Raw genomic sequence first — 19101 nt, 5'->3', positions numbered from 1 at the left:
TAACTGTTTAACTGGGTACTCCTATTCTTGTAATCCCCTTTGGTCTTGGTACTTTAAGGCACTTGGGATAAAAGCAGCAACCAAATGGCATATCGGGACCCAAAATAGGTCTTGGACCTATTGCCGGTGGCTCTCCACATGGCAAGAAGAGCAACATGTTTTAATGAGCTCTCATCCCAGATTGAGAGGCTAAATTTCTCACTTTTCATCTGTGGCTGAAAAAGTTTAATAACCCTTGCCCTAAAGGAGAGTGATCAGTTTGTCCTTGCTTCAGTGTTGTATTAGTTAATCAGTAGTGTTTATTTGATAAACCAAGCACTATCATGGTGTACACACATACAAACATGCACACATTTTTTTTCCAGTTAGCATACACACCGGTCTTTACTCTTGTCACTTTAGAGCATGCTTGAAGCTTGTAAGCCTGGTTATACTGTCGTAAAACCAGGACTGTTATCTGTCCATGAACCAAGGCTGATTGTTTTTCTACAAGAGTTCACTAATATTTCTAATCCACATCGTCTTTTCCCTCTGCAATCCTCAGCTGGAGAGGTAGTTAGCATCGCCCAGCTCGCCTCCCTGGCAGGTCGACCTGTGTCAACATGCCAGGGCAGTAAACCTGTCACCTTCCAGCTGCAGGGCAACAAGCTCACTCTGTCTGGAGCCCAGATTCACCAGGTCCCAGTAGCTCCCCCACGCCCAGTTCAAGGTTAGTGTCGGAGATGTAAAAAGATTTTAAAAATAGAATAGAATTTTAAAATATTCTTTTCCTGAAATTGAGAAAAGTAATCATAATCTAAAAATCATTATATTTAGCAAAATAATTGTCATGATAATTATTGTGAAGATTATGTAGTTTTATGTTCAGTGTATCACTTAAATCTCTGGTAATGAAATCTCAGTCATGGATTGGTTGATGTCATTGTCAGCACTGTTTACTGAGCAGGTTTATCTGGTCACCTGTCTAATTGACTCTCTCCCTCGCCCCTCAGGTAATGTGATGCATCTGGTGTCCAGCGGGGGGCAGCACCACCTGATCAGCCAGCCTGCCCAGGTGGCTGTCCTCAGCGCAGCCAGCACACACCCTGCTAACACCTCCTCTCCAGCTCCCTCTGGGACTCAGCTGCCTCACTATGCCTCCTCGCAAGGTTTCTCTTCCTCTCTCTCGCGTGCTGATTCTCAAACAGACCTGGACAAAACTATTCCTTTTTTAGCCACAGCCCGCAGCTCCACAGCTCACTCTGTATGTTGGTCGGTTGGTTTGTCGGTCCACAAAGATTTGTCCTCCCTTTGGCAGCCACAGTTTTCACCCTAGGAGGCTGAAAATTGGCATGGAAGTCAAGTGTGTGTGTGTGTGTGTGTGTGTGTGTGTGTGTGTGTGTGTGTGTGTGTGTGTGTGTGTGTGTGTGTGTGTGCATTCGTTCGTTCGTTCATGTCAGTTGGCATTAAGTGGGTGTGGCAGTGGGAGTGGCCTGTAACAAAAGGCGCATAACCTCTGAATGGATTCACGTAACATAGCCAAACTTTGTATAAAGACACACACTCACAGATGGATATACACATACTCATTTGGGCTCATGAACTGTTTGTTGTAAACACTTGTGGGAGGCATCACAGGATTCAGCAGAGTTCCTTTTGCATTGATGTAGCTTAGCCTATATTTTACCCACACCCATTTCATAACACATGAATCATTTGTCATAGAGCCTTGTAAGAGATGTCATTGGATCCAGCAGAGAGTAGTTTTTCATTGGAGTAGGCTAGCTCCGCCACCTGCACTTTAGCCACACCTTGTAGGAAGTCCACAAAGCTCTTCCTACCCTATAGCAACTGCAACTTTATCAACTTTGAGGCTGAAATTTGCCATGGAGGTCAAGTGTTTGTGTGTGTGTGTGTGTGTGTGTGTATCAAGATCAAGGCATGCACGTACATGGTTGCAGCTATTGAAAATTCATATTCGTTGTTTCAGATAGTGATAACTTGCAGGATGCTTGGTTTATGTAAATTTAATCCATGAGGCGTATGTTTGCTTTTGAGTTAAAGTCTTTGCTGTGATAGACCAAAACCTCCTTGATTAATTGAAATATTTGAAACCAGTTTCAAATGTTTCTTTTTGTTTTGTTTTGTTTTTTCTCCTTTTTACCAGGTCTGTTCTCAGTCTTGCTTTCTTTATCTGGCTTGCTCAGTTTCCTTGCTGGATTATATTTGTTTACATAGTACAGGATTGCTTGCGCTATTTGCACAATAAATTTGCTGCCCCCTCATTTTTTGAAGTCAGAAAATCTGATTTTGATCATATCTTTTAAATTTGTTTGTGTTAATCTAAATAGTGCCTAAATGTATGGTCAAAGTCTTGTGTGTGTGCATACTGAAGAAGCCTTGTTTTTCATAGTTCATCTTCCTCTCTTCTTCATTTTTCCTCAGCACCCGCATCCATGGTGAGCAGCCCTGGGATTGTGAAGATCGTTGTGCGCCAGTCAGCAGGCAAGGAGGGCGGGCCTGTGCCCACCCTGGCAGTGGCACCTTCCCCTCGTGTCGCCCCACAGGCATCCCCTTCCCTGCACCAACACGCCAACACACCCCCTGTCAGAAACCCTGCTCCACTGCAAAATCCCCATCGCACCCCTGGTCCTGCCACTGCCCACTACACTATAGCTCCACCCAGAATCCCTAGCTCAACCCCAAGCCAGCCCCAGCCCCCTCGCCCTGTTCTGAAAGTAGTGCAGCCTCCACCATCAAGCACAGAGCAGCCAGGTGAGAGGATGAGGTCAAACAAGATAATTCGCTGTGAGCTATAATTCACAAGGTTGTATGTATGCAAGTAGAACTGGGTCAATTCCCCACCCCCACCCCCACCCCCAATGAATTTTAGCATTTTTTGTTGTTTCCTCCCAATGATCCTCCTTTGAAAACCAGATACAGGCACTGTGTTTGAGCAGGAAGCTTACAGCAGTTACAGGGAAGTGTCTGAAAGGCAGTTTTTTTTTACATTCAATAGTTTCTGTGATTGTCAGTATATCTGACACGTATGACTTGCTCATGTTGATGCCCATCTGGTTCTTCAAGCCGGTTAAAACAATTGTCAAGAATTATGCATGAATACTAACTGCCCCAGGAGTATTGGCAAGATACAATACTTACAAGAAAGTTTCTGTGTACCAGTCAGGGCTGTAGTTAATTAGTTTTCAGCTTAATCAACTCTGCACCTAAAGGCTGTAATTTGTTTGCTAATAATAGACCATTCTCTCACAGTTACTCCTTAATAGGGTGGATCTGTCATGTCAAAGGATTCATTTGGAAAAAAATAAAATCTGATTCTTGAATTAACTGAACTGAATGCAGCTCTGATGCTAATCAATAGCCAGTTTTATTGCAGAATTAACTTATTCACAACAGGCCTTTTTTCTTGCTCTGCTCTACACTCTGTCCTCTCCTCAGCTCCAGCTCGTGTGACTTCCTCTTCCTCTTCATCAAAATCGTCAGCACCACCACATGATGACACCTGTCAAACACTGCCGCCCAAGTCAGGGTCTGGCACAGGTGTGAAAGCAAGTCCTCGACCCAGGGTGCTACCTCGCCCACCTCCTCGCTCTCCTTTTCACATGGTGAGCATTATGTTCCTCTTTTAATACCAATAATAAAATGGTTAAAATATACTTAAATCAGTCACCGCTCTTACTTAATATTTGAAACATAAGCATTAGTATTTCATCTAGTGTTCACCATCAGTGGCCCAAGTCTTTAGCTGACTAATGTAATACTGCTTTTTCCCATCAGTCATGGCTGGCAGACAGCAACAGGCAGCAGCGTGACAGCCGAATGGACTTGATCTTTCGAGTCAACGAGCGTCACTGTGGGGCAAAACCTGTCTATGGCCAGGAGGTTCTCGACTTCCTGACTTTTCTCCCTAGTTCGTGCCCCTCTCCAGCCCCTCTGAGTGCCCAGGGAGAGTGGGGTCGCTCAGGCCACAGCAGCTGCTTGTTTGCCCAGTTCCAAAACACAGATGATTACTGGCTTCAGAGTCACATCCTTGAAAAGGACATCCACAGCATTGAGGAGAGGTTGGAGCTGCTCAGTGACATTATAGACAGGTAAGCAAATGACTGATATGTTGATTACCTAGTCATTAGATTGGTTGACTGACATTCCTGGGACCTATAGTTCATTGTCTTTGTGACTTACTGTTTAAGCTATCATCAAAACATCTCTTTTTTTTCTGCATTTCTATTCATTTGGAGAAATGGATACATACAAACAACAAGTAAGACTATGCACTTTCCCAGGGAGTGTTTTTGGCAGTGACATATTGGCAGATAAGCTGAAAAATGATCTCAGCCTTTGACCAGCTGCCTTCATCTCCTCTGTGGAGAGCACAGGAAAGTCAGGATACTTGGTTGGTTTGCTAATGTTACAAACTGAACCATTAGCAAGCATAACATACAATGTATTACATAGATTAAAGGTGTGCCAGCCAACTCTATTGTATTCACTTATTCATTTATTTATTTATTTTGTCTACAATCCAAGTCATCTGAGGACATGGTGGAGGAATTGTAAATATAAGCTTTACATCTTGAGGCCTGTAGATGTCACTGTAGACTAGTTGTATGTAATTTTCCACTAATATCTGTTAGTTCCTCCATGAGAGTCACCTGTGTGTATATCACTGTAGCCCATTGTTTGGGGAGACACTCATTTCAGTGTTGTGTGGTGATGCTCTTCTCCCATGTATATAAAATAAAAGCACATTCAGCAGTCTGAGTTTGTAATGAAGAAATTTCACAACAATATTTTGTGTAGAGTTTAACATGCAGTTAAACAACTGCATTAAGAAGACATAGCCTACAGCATGCTTGCGTTTCCTTTATCTTTAATCGCCATTGTTATTGTTACTGCGTTCACAAACTGAAATCTAAAAATTATTATAGATAGCAGCTCTGTTACTGCATGCTTTGAAATACTTGTAGATGCAAGCATTACAAGCATTGCATTACAAGTATCTGTCTGCAATTTTTCATAATTCCACATTGCAGACATGATGGTGCAGCTTGCCTCCTTCAGTAACATAATTGTACCATTGCCATAAGTGTTTGGAGTTAACTAATGCCTGTTCACAGCACTTAAGTACAATATGTGGACAAAAGTATTGGGACACACCTCTTAATCATTGAATTCAGGTGTTTCATTCAGTCCCATTGCCACAGGTGTATAAAATCAAGCACCTAGCCATGCAGTCTGCCTTTACAAACATTTGTGACAGAATGGGTCGCTCTAAAGAGCTCACTGAATTCAAGTGTGGTACTGTAATAGTAATGTAACAGCATGCCAACATTGTAACAAATCAGTTCATGTAATTTCTTCATGTAATTCCTTCCCTCCTAGATATCCTCCTGTATGTGAACATGCTTAGTGCAGGTTTAAATATTCACAGTATTAGATCTTGCCTTTTATTGATTATTTTTACATGGTAGCACTGCACAATAAATAACCTGCACTATTTGTAATGTCTCAGCTGTAATAACTGCACTTTTGTAAATACAAATAAAAAAGGAGAAAATTGCTAGCATACACATGAGGTCTTATTCAAAAAAAACTTCACAGCAGTTTTAGCATGACATTGGGGGCAGATGCATCACAATAATGTGTTTTATCCTCAATACATGTGACCTATCAGCTTATTATAAGTGTTCAGTTTTGCCTATAACCAAAGCCCTTTTTGATTGTTTGCAATTTGTGAAAACATTTCATGAATACATGTTGCAGTGCCAAAAGTACTTTATGTTCTAGTCAGATGATCCTTCATAGAAATTATTAACTAATGAAAATGACTTCAAACTATTAAAAATATCAAGATAGTAATGTTATATTTTATCCCACAACATTAAGTATCATTGTGAAAATGTCAAAATGAATGCTGTTACAAAAGCCAATTTCTATGTGGTATGTTTCAGGCTATCATTGTCCAACACTGCATACCGTATTTCCCCAATTAATCGCCTGGGCGTTTAATATGCAAAATCGACTTGGACCCCGGGCGTTTAAAAGAACCAGGCGGCTATTCGCTGCAGGCCTTTATTTATTTTTGCACCAGGACATTATCGTAATGACAGCTGCTGTCCAATATATTTTCAGTCGGTTGATTTAAGATTACGGTACACGGTTCTAACGTTAGCTAGCGCTCTTATTTTGACAGAAAACGGAAGTGCCGCACTGTTAGTCTGCAGCTAACTGTTTACTTCTGCAAAAATAAGGTGAATAGCCTTATTTTGGGTTACCTCAATATAATGCAAATAATCGCCCCGGCAGTTATTCGGGTGGGCGTTTAATACGCAAAATGGGTGCAGACCCCAGGCGATTATAAGAACCCGGCGGCTATTTGCAGCCGGGCGATTAATTGGTGAAATACGGTAGATTTCCACCACCACTTCTCTGAAAAGATGTAGTCCTGAGAGAGAGAATTTGGTTTTCTCTATTGTTCTGACATGTCTGTTGGATATGCAAAGATTAATGTGGTGGTTTTGATTTGCTGTCACCAGAGCTACAGCTGAAGGTAACAGTGGTAAAGTGGCTCTGTCACAATATTTGCTGCCTGTATGTTTAGGTTTCCTCGAATCTGACCATCCTCTCTATGGAAGAAAAATTTTAAGTCTGTTTGTCAGTGAATCCATACTGCTTTTCTGTGTCACATTTCAGGTTTACGTTTGTAATACCACCAGTGGAGGCTCCGCCCATCTCCATGCACTGCTGCCATCCTCCTCCCTCTCTGAGCCACAAGCAGGCTGTCTTCTCCTCCATGCTGTCAACTCAGCTCACTCCTCTCACGGGCAGCCTCCACCGTATCCAGTGCAACATGAGGACCCACTTCCCTGACCTGAGGCTCATACAGTATGATTGTGGTAAGCTGTCAAAAGGTTAAGATCTATGAATTCAAGCTTATTCTGCAGCTGTGCTCAGTGTAAGTCACTCTGAATATGTCGAAAACAAACTGTTCATCTCAAAATCATCTCAAACTATAAATTTAGCTGCAACATGCCAGTGTTAAAGGAAAAGTAAATTATGGAGAAAATGGTGTGAGGGGCTATTCAAGTTCAAGTCAGGATTTATTTAGAGCCCGGTATCACTGTTAACATACCCACATGTTTACAACAAACAGGACCACACCCCCTGACTTAATCCTCATAGCAGGCAAGGAAAAACTTCCAAAAAAAAAACCCAGCTGAACCAGGAAAAAATGGAAGAAATCTTTTCCTCTTAAATGTCTGTTTTTAGAGTCAAAAGCTATCAGCCAAAAAAATACCTGTTGGTGTCACTGTTATCAGAGTTTGACAGATTTCAAATGGTAGATACTTCATTCTGAGATGAAACTCTTCTCTTTATACATAAAGTGCATTTGGAAAGTGTAAATGAGTAAAAATATTTCAGAAATTTCAGGCAGTTTGAATGAAGATAAACATGCCTTGATGTCTCAGGATATCCAACTTTTCAGTATGTGATTGGGCTCATGTAATCACCATATCTTAATTACAAGTTCCTAATCCTCATGATGAACGCTCAAGTAATAACTGTATAATATTAAACCCGATGATGAGGCCTGGAATACATCTGATCGCAGTCTCAGTGTGCATGAGCTCTGTTTCCATGGTGATGCTGTGAATTAACTGACAGTTTTTCATGTATAGAGACACATTTGTCAGTGGGATATGTAAACTCCTACAACCACTCAGATATATTTGGTGTGTTTGTGTGTGTGTGTGTGTGTGTGTGTGTGTGTGTGTGTGTGTCTATCGTGCACATGCACAGGTAAGCTGCAGACCCTCCACACCCTGTTACGGAAGCTGAAAACAGGAGGCCACCGGGTGCTGATCTTCACTCAGATGACCCGAATGCTGGATGTGCTGGAGCAGTTCCTCAACTACCATGGTCACATCTACCTCCGGCTGGACGGCAGCACCCGTGTGGAGCAGAGACAGGTTAGCGTTGACAGCAGTTCTATAGATACCAGACATGAGAAAACAGGTTGTTTGTATGTAATGTACTTGTTTGTGCACATTACACAGATGATGTTTTCTAATTTCTTGTGCCAACCCCTGCAAACATAACTATGGCAGAAAATTTATGTGTTAACCCAACCAGATAAAATTATGACAGTGCACACAACCAGCATTACGGTATAGGTTAGATCCTAGGAAAAAAAGTAATGCTGAATATGCTTTATTAATTATTTCACCAAAAGGATAATTGACTAAATGCTTTTATTGCCTTTTATGTATTTATCATTTGAGGTGCAGACTTCTGTCTGTGTATCTGTTGAGTGTATTGACTAAATTATCTTAGGTGTTATAGAATTGAACAGTGCTACATTTTCTGTAATTTATTGCAAGAAAAAAAAAAAACGATTTACTACAATATAGTTGCAAAAAAGTAAAAAATCCTTACTCCTTGTCTCCATTGCTTGCGTTATGTTTGACGCACGTCATGAAGACATGCACATCCTTGCTACTGTCTGTACTGGATGCGTTGGGTGAAGCGACTTCTAGCCACACATCTGTACAGTGAAAGAACAGGTTGATGATGTAATGACTTGGCCAGCAAACTGCATTGATTATTATGATAGCGTTTCTATTGGGTGTGACAGGTGTGTTTAAAAAATAAATAAATAAATAAATAAAATTACTACAAAAATGAAACAAAAAAAACGTGGCTAAAACAGATCTGGTGGAGACAGTTATTGTTTATCAGTAGCGAGGTTGGGGTTTAGACTGTCAAGAGGTCCACTGTTTCTGAGGCTTATTGTTTGTGTGTTTTCCTCTCTCCTCATCTTTCCTCCTTCAGGCCCTCATGGAGCGCTTCAACGCTGATAGGCGTATCTTCTGCTTCATTTTGTCGACCCGCAGTGGAGGTGTTGGGGTGAATCTGACTGGCGCCGACACCGTGGTGTTCTACGACAGTGACTGGAACCCCACCATGGATGCCCAGGCACAGGATCGCTGCCACCGCATTGGCCAGACCCGTGACGTCCACATCTACAGGTACTGTGACCACACTGCTGTCGACTCTGATTTACACTGATCACAGTTTTGGTCGGTGTCAGGGTACATTTACACTTGTCATTTCAGTTTTACAGCACATGCAATAGTTATAATAATTATTTTGGTAGCATTTCAGTTTCCTGGTGTAAATGGTGAGGGAGACAGGAGAAATTTTAGTGAGTGAAGGAGATGAACTGATTCATACCTGTGTTGTTATGAGAATATGGTTTACACCTCATCGGTGCTGAATAAACACAAAAGGCCCCATAAAGCAGAAATGTCGTGTAAACAACATAATAGTGTTGTTTATCCTCCCTTTCAGGCTGATCAGTGAGCGCACAGTGGAGGAGAACATCCTTAAGAAAGCCAACCAGAAGAGGATGCTGGGAGATATGGCTATTGAAGGAGGAAACTTCACCACGGCCTTCTTTAAAGAGGTAAGGATTTCCTGTAGACATCTGCATAGGGTGGTCAACAGGTAAACTCACATTCTAGGGCACATGAAAAAAGTGATATCTAGGGATGCACTGATCAGGATTTTGGTTAATTTTTGTTGTAATAAGCATAGCGTAAAACTACCTAATTTTCATGAAAATTCATAATTAATACTGCTGATCATGTGTTATGTGAGGACGTATATTGACATAGAAATATAAGATAATTATTGCATTAATTACCTTAATTAATGACCTCATTAGCATTACTGGTTGTATTTAATTTATCATCATAATTATGGCAGGACTGTAGGCATGTAGTGTGACCATACCGTGTCTCACTGCCTTTTTTGATTAGTCAGTCGAAATGGTGATTTGTGATTACTGGTTACCTAATTAGAAGATTTATTGGCTAATTATGATTGGTGGCCAGTCAATCGGTGCAAGATTACTGCTGTTGCTTCCCTCTTACATTTGTCATATTTCTCCTGGAAGTGAGCATCTGGCTGGGGTTTTTGCACTCTGTGCTTGTTGGTCAGTATATTATATCACAAAACACAATAAAGCAAAATCTTGGACTTTGTTTTGTGTTGTAAATTTTTTAAGCACTGGTCATTTATTTATTTGTACAGACCTGAGCAACAGTTAGTCACAGGGCTTCACAGGGTTTTATATCATTTTTCATTTTGTTGAGTATGCAAAACCATTTTGTATGTCATGTGTCTTGCCTTCACTCTGTTCCTCAGCAAACCATCCGAGAGCTGTTTGATGTGAACGATGGGGAGAAGAGAGAGGTGGCAGTGGAGCTATCAGTCCCCCAGGCTGAGGAGGAGGAGTCAGTCAACAAACAGAACACCACCATCTTGGAGCAGGTCATACTCATCAGATAGCACATTCACTTGTGTAGAGCATTATAATGACTGATCATTATGTTGAATAAAAAATATGGTGAAGCGGGACAAAGATTTGTTTAATTGTATTGTTTGTCAAAACATGGGTTGATTTTTAACTCCCAAATTGGAGTGTTCTATTCAAGAGCTTTTTTCAAGACTGCATTCATAACCTAATCAACTTAAAACCAATTTTGCAGGCCCTGTGTCGTGCAGAGGATGAGGAGGATATAGTAGCAGCCTCTCAGGCCAAAGCAGAGCAGGTGGCAGAACTTGCAGAATTCAATGAGAACATCCCGCTGGACGATGGAGGGGAACAAGAAGAAGTAGAGGAGCTCTCAAAGGCTGAGCAGGAAATAGCTGCTCTGGTGGAGCAGGTGAATGATAGTGCTTTTTTGTGGGTGCATTACTAATTGAAACAGGGTGAGGGCATAATGATTTCAAACTCGCTGTACCCATATAATTTCCATTCTGGCTTTTGAGAACAATTTGATAGCCCAGAGAAACTTTTAGCAGTTAGCAGGCAGATAAAATTTTGGTTCATGATTTGAAATAATTACTACTGCAGTGAATGGTAATTCTTCCTAAGTGTTATGCAAGCCCTGAGTTCATACGCTATATTCTCTGCCTATGTCCAGCTCACTCCCATCGAGCGCTATGCCATGAACTTCCTGGAGGCCTCACTGGAAGATGTGTGCAAGGAGGAGCTGAAGCAAGCTGAGGTATGGACACATCTTCCTTTATTTACAGTTTTAATTGAAACAGGAGTTCTCTGTCTCATCAGCTCACCTTACTAACAGTTTGATAATAAATTTAAGTTTGAATTAAAAGCCAATGTGAAATCCAAATTAACACAAATAGTGTCCCACAGAAGCAAAACATGGAACAGAGGATATTTTATCACTGTGATAATATTTATCCCTTTACATAAACGTCATTCAAAATCTGCTCTGCTTTTGTGCACACATATAGGAGCAGGTGGAGGCTGCCAGGAAGGGCCTAGATCAGGCCAAGGAAGAGGGCCTAAAACTTCATGCGTCATCTGATGATGATGATGATGACTTCTTGTCACCACCAGCCTCAGTAGAGCCTGTTCAGCCAACTCCAGCCCGTCGTGGCCGTAAACCGAAGGACAGGAGTGTCACTTCTACAAGGACAAGTGGTCGGCTGCGTGGGGCATCCCCCGAAACTGAGCCTGACCCTCCCACCCTCAGAGAAGTGCCTGAGAGACTCCGCTTTGGTCTGAGAGGACGAGGAGCCGCCAAAGACACTGCTGCAGTGTCTACCACTCCATCCCGCACAGACCACCATAAAACCTCCTCATCATCCAGGCTCCAAGATTCCTCCAAATCCTCAAAAGCATCATCTCCTGCCAGAGATCATCAGGCAGTCAAAACGAGGGCTCTGCCAAACCGCTCCCTCCCCAACCCAGTGCCTTCCACTGCACCGACCTCTCCCCCTGGGGGGAAACCACAGACTGCTGGAGAGACAGACAGCAGGCATGCCTGGAGAGAGGAGAAGGAGGGAGAGAATGAGAAGCAGAGAGAAGTTTCTGAGTGTTCACCAGAGTCCAACTGTCCAGTGGATCATCAGCTGTACTCTGCTCAGGCCAGAGATGATGACAGCAAAGAGCAGGGCTCTATGTCTCCACCTTCGGCCTGCTCCCGCTCACCTCGCAAGCGCCAGTCAGCTGATGGTGAAGTCCTGCGTGGGCTGGTTGAAGATTCCCCATCCGCCAAAGTGCTGCGGAAGCTCCCAGGGCGACTGGTCACGGTGGTGGAAGAGAAAGAGCCCAGGAGGAGAAGGAGGAGAGGCAGCGGCACTGGGGGCGGAGGTTCATCAGAGGAGACTACAACAGAGGAGCACACGAGTCATTTGGCCGACGAACCAAGCAGAGACCACACGCCACAGAGCCCTGACAACAAAACTAAAGGGACCCTTACCAAATCTGCTCAGGACCAAGACTCTACCCCTAACCTCACTACACACCCTCAGCCTGTCAGAGGTTACCCCCCTTACTCCCCACCCCATCTCTCTCCTGACATGCCTGTACTGAGGAATCTTCCTGTACGGCGCCGGCTGGAAACAGAGTCTCGCATGGCTGCCCAGCTGGGAGAGCAACAGCAGCATCTAGGTAGGGGCAGGGGTGGGAACCAACCCAGGAAAACAGACACACCTCCAGGCAAAGATAGCACCTCCACAGAACCCAATGTTAATTCTGTCGTGGCACCAATGAAAAGAAAAAGGGGCCGGCCCCCTAAGACTCCCCCTAGAGTACCTGAGCCTGAATTAACGGTGTCCCCTCCCCCACAACCTACATCACCAAGTGAGGAGGGAAGCCCTCCTCTCTCCCCAAAACGCAAGAGAGGTCGCCCCCGCAAAGACTCAATGACTGCACCAGACACTGTTGGTGCAGGACAAAACTCTAACAAAAACCCTTCCACTACCACTATTGATGAATCTGGCTCACTATCAAATACTGCTGCTAGCACAGAGCCAGGAATTCTGTCTCCTCCCACTAAACCTGAGCCTCAACCCCCTACAGCTGCTGCTGTCAGCCTGAGTCAGGCCTTCCTGTCTACCAAAGCTGAGGAATCAGGCAATAAGACTGAGGCACCAGACCCAGATTTAGCTTCTGCCACAAATCCTGCCCTCACCTCCACATCAAAAGTAAATCAAGCTTTCACATCAAGCTCAGCCCAAGTCTCTGTCCCTACTACAAGCCAAGCCCAAGTCTCTACACCCACTGCACCCACACCCCTGGTCCCTCACCCATCAAGCAATGCGAAAACATCTGCCTCCATGCTTCCATCAGTGGTCTCCACATCAACCCCAGCACAAGTCATTAGTTCGGCTCCAGCTACAGTTCCATGCCCAGCCACACCATCAGCCCAAGTCTCCTTTGCACTTTCCATCCCTCTTCCCATTCCTGTCCCTGTCCCAATCCCTGGTACACAAACTACTACAGCCCCAGCCCCTCCTACCACCACTGTCCCAACAGCCGTTCCATCTCCAAAACCAACACTTACAGTCTCCACAGCTTCTAAACCTATTGCTCCTGCTACAGTGAAAACAGCTGTTCCAGACCCTGTCAAAACTACCACAGTTGGCACATCAGCTCCTACCACACCCTCCAAACCATGTCCTGCACCATCATCTGTCACAACTGTTAAAACAGTTCCAATGTCAGCCCCTTCTACAACAATCACAACAGCTACTACCACGGTCGCAACAACGTTGAATCTTACACCAGCAGCCACCTCAACAGTGAAAACAGTCTCAGTACCTAAAACTACTGTTGTAACAAACATGCCAGCAGCTTCTGCTCTGCCCACCACAGCTGCTGCCCCAACCACCCCAACTGCCACCATCTCAGCCACCATATCAAGCCCAACTACATCTTGTGTTAAACCTGCAGCTTCATCTCCCACTGCTGCAGCAACAAATATGACAGGAACTACAGCAACAATGGTCAAAGCAGTTGAATCAGCTCCAACAAGGTCTGGCACAGTCCCCACTTCAACCTCAGCCAAGTCGGTCACTGCTGCTACATCAACACCAGTAATAACAGTTGCAGCAAATACAACATCTGCAGTAAATAAGGTTACAGCTTCTGCAGCTCAAGCAAGGACTAATGTAACAGCTACTACAATCTCTACCAAACTAGTCTCAACTTCAGCAACAGCAAAAACTAGTACAGTGGCAACACAACTCCCAGTAACGGCTGTCACAGTGGCCACAACATCTTCAGCAAAGTCTCTTCCTCTTTCAACGTGCACTCCTGTTCCAGCCACAGTGACTACCAGTGTAACAGCCCAGGCAAAGACAGCCACAGTAACTACATTGCTCCCAACAAAGGGAGTCAAAGGAACAACGCCTTCATCCCCACCAAGGACTGTTGCAACACCTTATGAACAACTCACAACTTGTACACCTGTCACAACAATTGCAAAGACTGTCACGGTCACATCCCCAGTAACAACTGCCACTGGTGCTGCTCCAGCTCCAGTTAGGACACTCACTGTAACTACATCAGCCCCTATCACAGTTGCTACTGTAGATGTCGTCACAGAAACCACCCAAGCATCCACTGCCACAGCCACTTCTGTATCGGTGTCCACAGTAGCAACAACCACAGCTGCCGCAAACAAGATAGTTCCTCTTGCAGCCACCACCCAAACCTCTGCTGTGATATCCTCTCCATTACACAACTCGGCGTCCAGCAGTATTTCCCCAAAGGTGTCCATGCCCGCCCAGAAACAGGCCTTGCCCGTGGCCCCCACATCTGCCCCTTCCATTGTTTCATCTGCTGTGACAGACAAGCAGTCTTTGAAGTCAGCACCAAAAGAGTCTGCACCAAACAGAGACTCAGAGAATGTAACAGATATGGAAGTAGATGCTGTGGAAGCTGAAGCAAGTAGTGGGAAAGAGGTGCACGACAAAAAGCAGGTCTGCAAGCCTCAGCCCAAAAAGAGAAAGGTAGAGAGTTCCTCAGAGGCCAAGGACTCTGTTGCTCCCCTTGCTCCGTCCATCCCTGACACAAAGACCCCACTTGCTCCTCAGAAAGAAGAACCCAAGCAACAGGCGGTTGAGGAAAGTGTTGAAGATGAGAAAGTTACCATCCAGAAGAGGCCCCTTAGTCGCCAGAGCAGTCAGGAGTCTGCACGTTCCTCTTCACCATCATCTGGGTGCTCTACATCTACCCTCACCCGTCATGCTCACCACAAGAGAACCTATGAGAATAGGCATCCTGCCAAGAGGAGACGAGTGGATGTCACGTCTGAGGCAGGGAAGGAAGAGAAAGGGGATGAGAAGGATGGGGAGAAGAGAGAGGAAGGCAGTGAGAAAGAAGTCACGGGCACCTCTCGGAGGAGGCGTTCCAGGTCGTCATCGTCCTCCTCTGAGTCTGACAACTGTGAGAGCAGGAAGGAGCGCCGGTTGACTCGCTCCGCCAAGCGTGGGCTACAGGATCAGGAGAAGGACAGAGAGAACAACCGGCAAGGCAAGAGGCCTGCACGTAACTCCGACAGAAGTGCATCAAACAATGCAGCCACATCCACAGGTGGAGAGTCTGGGAGCGATACATCTTCTGTTAGGGTCACGAGGAAGTCTGTGGGATCTCAACCTGTACAGGACACTAAACCTCAGACAAACAGCGTTCCCTCTGTGCCTCCTGAGCCAGAGGTGCTTGGGAAGAGGTGCTCAGCACTCAATGCAGCAGCCAAGCTCTTAGCCATGAAAGGCAGGGTGGACACCCCTGGCCACACCACTAGGAAAGACTCAGGGGCTAAGACTGCCGGGACTTCCCCTGCCTCCTCTGTTGACAAGAACCAAAAACCTAAAAGCAAAAGTGTACCAGCCTCCCCTCAGAGCAACTCTGTAAACCTCAGTAACAACAAAGCCAGTGGCAGCAAATCCTCCACACCCACCCAGTCTAGCCGCTCTGCTTCCCGCTCCACCAGACAGTGCCCTGGTTCCCTTGTCCCACCCCTGGAAATGGAGTACAAGAGGTGTAAACCAGAGGAAAAGGAGAGGGGGAGTAAGAAGTCCTCAGAGGGAAAGGAAGGGGAGGGAGAGACGCAGTCATCTCGGGGCCACAGTGCCTGCAGCAGTATGAGTAGTGATGGTGAGGGTGATGGTGGCGGACGCAGCAGTAGAAGCAGAAGCAGCAGTAACAGCAGCCAACGAACCCCCAGCGTCAGCTCTCAGAACACGGAACCAAGAGAGTCCCACTCCAGAGCTGCCTCGTCTGGCAGCGAGCGTGAACAGGATCGCAGCTCAGACCGTGCAAAGCGCAGAGACAAAAAGGAGGGCGAGAGCCAGACAAGGGAGAGCCGGAAGGACAGCAGGCGATCTCAGAAGCTCTCGCAGGAAGTGAGCAGCAGCTCTGGGACAGAGGGGACACCAGACAGGGTGCTGCGCAGTGTCACGGCACTGGCTGCAGTGCAGGCCCGGTCGCCGGCAGCGAGCACTCGTTCCTCCTCCAGTCAGCACCGTCACAACAAGACATGATTGGAGGGCTAAAGGCAAAAAATGGAAGAGAGAGTGTTGTAACCGAGCACTATAGGAGAACATGTAATGACCTCCATGGTTGCTGCTTTGTCTGCACTCTAATGGATGCAATAGAACTGTTGAGTGCTGCACAAGCCAGGGACCCCCTGCCTCTTGGGCCCTCTCCCTTTCCAATTGGAGCTGGTCCCTTTGCCAGCTCAGCCATTGTCAGCTGGGGGAAGGCTCAGGGAAGGTGGACTAAAAGGGGGAAAAGGGTGGCGCCATTGTAGTGCCATGAAAGGTTAGTGGTGGTGAGTCCTGCAAGGGAGAGATCATACTGACAGTGGTTATATGCACCCCTGGGACTTGAGGGGGACAAAGGTGCAAGAGGTAATAAAGGCAAGTTGTTGTTAGCTCACATTATGTACTGTAATCATTTAAAAAGACTGGAAAACTCAGATCTTATGTGTTAAAGATGGGATTAGATCGCACCCTCTATTAGGGTTATAAATTAAGTCATTTGTGTGACATTCAAAACAATACTTTGAGTGACCAGTTGTATTGTAAGTTGGAGGTTTTAGAAAGTTTGGTTTTGAAAATTTTGTCAGCTGTTCTGACTATTGTTTCTTTGTAGTCAGTTGATAAGTTATGCATATTTTATTATTTCTTCCAGGGTATTAGGAAGAGAACAGATCTGTCAATGTGATCTTTGCTGCACTATGCTGGAGCTTGTCATTTTGGGGGCCCCCTTGTAATTTTTTTGTCCATTGGACTCATTTTAAATCCAGCCTTGCATATTTCATTTGCACATCTGATACATGGCCCACCGCTTTGGAGTGCATTGTGGTGTAGTATTAAATTTTACATCAGTTTCAATCAATCAATAGATTCCTATTGAGCTTGTAAACTGTCTTCAAGACATTACATCGTTTGCTTACTGACAACACAAACCTGGGAGCAGCAGAATCTTAATTTTGTTTTCTTAACCTTCCCAAAGCCAGTCATTGTTTCGGTCCTCATTGTCATTTATACTAAAAGGGCAGTGAACTATTGTTGAAAATAAGAGTGCCTGTTTGGCCAAGTGGGTGTGAACCTCAGATTGCCTTGTGAAGCACCTGAAGCTGGGGTGTGGAACTCCTATGTTATTGACACAAAAAAGGAAACGACCCCATGACAAAACATCAAGGAAAGCACCCTGTGCGTCAGTGCTACCAAATTGTTTTTGTTTTGTTTTGTTTTTTTCACATGAATTTTTGTCACCATCACTTCATTGCTCTTCTTTCATGTAAAGTACTTGGACAAAATATGTGAATAAAAATACTGGTACAGTTCCAGATGACTCTGTAAATTGTTGATTTACTTTTGGATTTGTCAAAGCTATTTTGAGCAGGGTGATATTTGAGGGGATGGATAGTGTATGGTGATGGTCTTTTTTATTTGTCTCTTTTCATTTGTTACATTCCTTTGTTCCCTTGTAATTCCACATCGTTTTACTTGAAAAATTAAGACAAAATGACAGTTGAATAAAAAGACCAAAAATGAGTTGCCATTTTTCATTGTGTGTTCTTGGAAGAAATTATTTTGAATAGTGGATGTGATACAGGTCAGCCATTTGTGTTAAGATGGTTGTATCTTACACAGTAACAGTACATTAATGTCATTTTGCAGTGTAAGTAGTAACTTTATATCACAAACCTCAGCTAAGCCTTCAACAGGAACAAATAGCACTCTTAAAAACTTTTATGTATAATTTAATTTGTCACAGCCTCACATTAAATAAGGCTATCCATGCATCACACGCAACACAATTTTTGTTCACAAGTTAAACAGCATCCAATATTAACTACAGTAACAGCAAATTCCTTCACCTCAGAAAATGTGGCTTTATTTGGGCGACCTCTTGCTCACAATAAACGTTTCATGTCAATTCATGTTGAAACCGCAATTTTATTATATTCAACTGTTTTTTGTCTTTTGTTCATTCCCTAATAGTTAACATGAGCAAATTAAAAATGAGTGGTTTCCATTCATGCCAGTGTGACTCAGTTATTTTAAGTTTATATAATAAAAATGAGACAAGATGTAATACTGTAGAACATGTCAATATTTTATTTTAAAACAACCCTACATTACAATAAATGAAGTTTGATACAAAATTCAACAGCCATAATTTTTACACAGTAGCAAAGCTCTCACTGCTCTGTTCTCCTTCACCCTTTTTTCCCTTACCAAGCCAATACCAGCCGTGCAGAGAGCCGCCTCCTGCTTCCCAAGGAGATCAAGTGAGGATTAAAGGGATTCCCTGACATTTGGAATTGCAGTTTGTTTTTCTGAAAAGTTGTCACATTGCAGTGCAAGACATTTCTATATTTGTGTCTGTGTGCCTAAAAGGGTTCTCTGGGTAGCTTGCAGTGCACCATGCTCTCAGGAAGAAAATACTGTAGTAAACTAACAGACAAATGTGGAGACTTGTTACCACAATGTGACAAAAAACAATGGTTCAAAATGTCAGGGTGTATGCAATATAAGGCTAAGCCAAAGATACAGCATCACAGCTGAAACAATATTGGAATTCAAATACATATATTTAAAAAAAAAAAAAAAAGAATAAAAACTGTAGAGTTCTCAGGGCAAAATAATCACAGAACAGTTACAGCACGCTCTCCATCCCTTGACAATATTAGTGCACCACATATGATCTCAGCTCAGCCCTTTGAACTGTGCATCCGCATAGACGTTAATTACAAGAGAAGGCAC

General features: G+C 44.1%; 1 protein-coding gene across 4 annotated transcripts in view; it reads left to right on the top strand.

Moving 5' to 3' along the window:
- Nucleotides 1–17886, top strand: part of srcap (Snf2-related CREBBP activator protein) — a 37363-nt gene extending 19477 nt beyond the window's left edge. For 2 of the 4 annotated variants that reach the window (XM_030077396.1, XM_030077393.1), the window contains 13 exons: nt 545–709; nt 993–1148; nt 2425–2754; nt 3439–3605; nt 3778–4091; nt 6694–6896; nt 7801–7970; nt 8833–9029; nt 9352–9466; nt 10210–10335; nt 10554–10730; nt 10992–11075; nt 11326–17886. In XM_030077396.1, coding sequence (XP_029933256.1) covers nt 545–709; nt 993–1148; nt 2425–2754; nt 3439–3605; nt 3778–4091; nt 6694–6896; nt 7801–7970; nt 8833–9029; nt 9352–9466; nt 10210–10335; nt 10554–10730; nt 10992–11075; nt 11326–16365 — 7244 coding nt within the window. In that variant the 3' untranslated portion in view covers nt 16366–17886. The remainder of the gene's footprint in view (nt 1–544; nt 710–992; nt 1149–2424; nt 2755–3438; nt 3606–3777; nt 4092–6693; nt 6897–7800; nt 7971–8832; nt 9030–9351; nt 9467–10209; nt 10336–10553; nt 10731–10991; nt 11076–11325) is intronic. The other 2 variants (XM_030077395.1, XM_030077394.1) reach the window with 2 other exon arrangements.
- The last annotated feature ends 1215 nt before the right edge of the window (nt 17887–19101 follow it).

The sequence above is a fragment of the Myripristis murdjan genome, chromosome 19 (assembly GCF_902150065.1).
Source record: "Myripristis murdjan chromosome 19, fMyrMur1.1, whole genome shotgun sequence".
Taxonomy (NCBI): Eukaryota; Metazoa; Chordata; class Actinopteri; order Holocentriformes; family Holocentridae; genus Myripristis; species Myripristis murdjan.
This window is presented reverse-complemented; position numbering and strand designations above follow the sequence as displayed.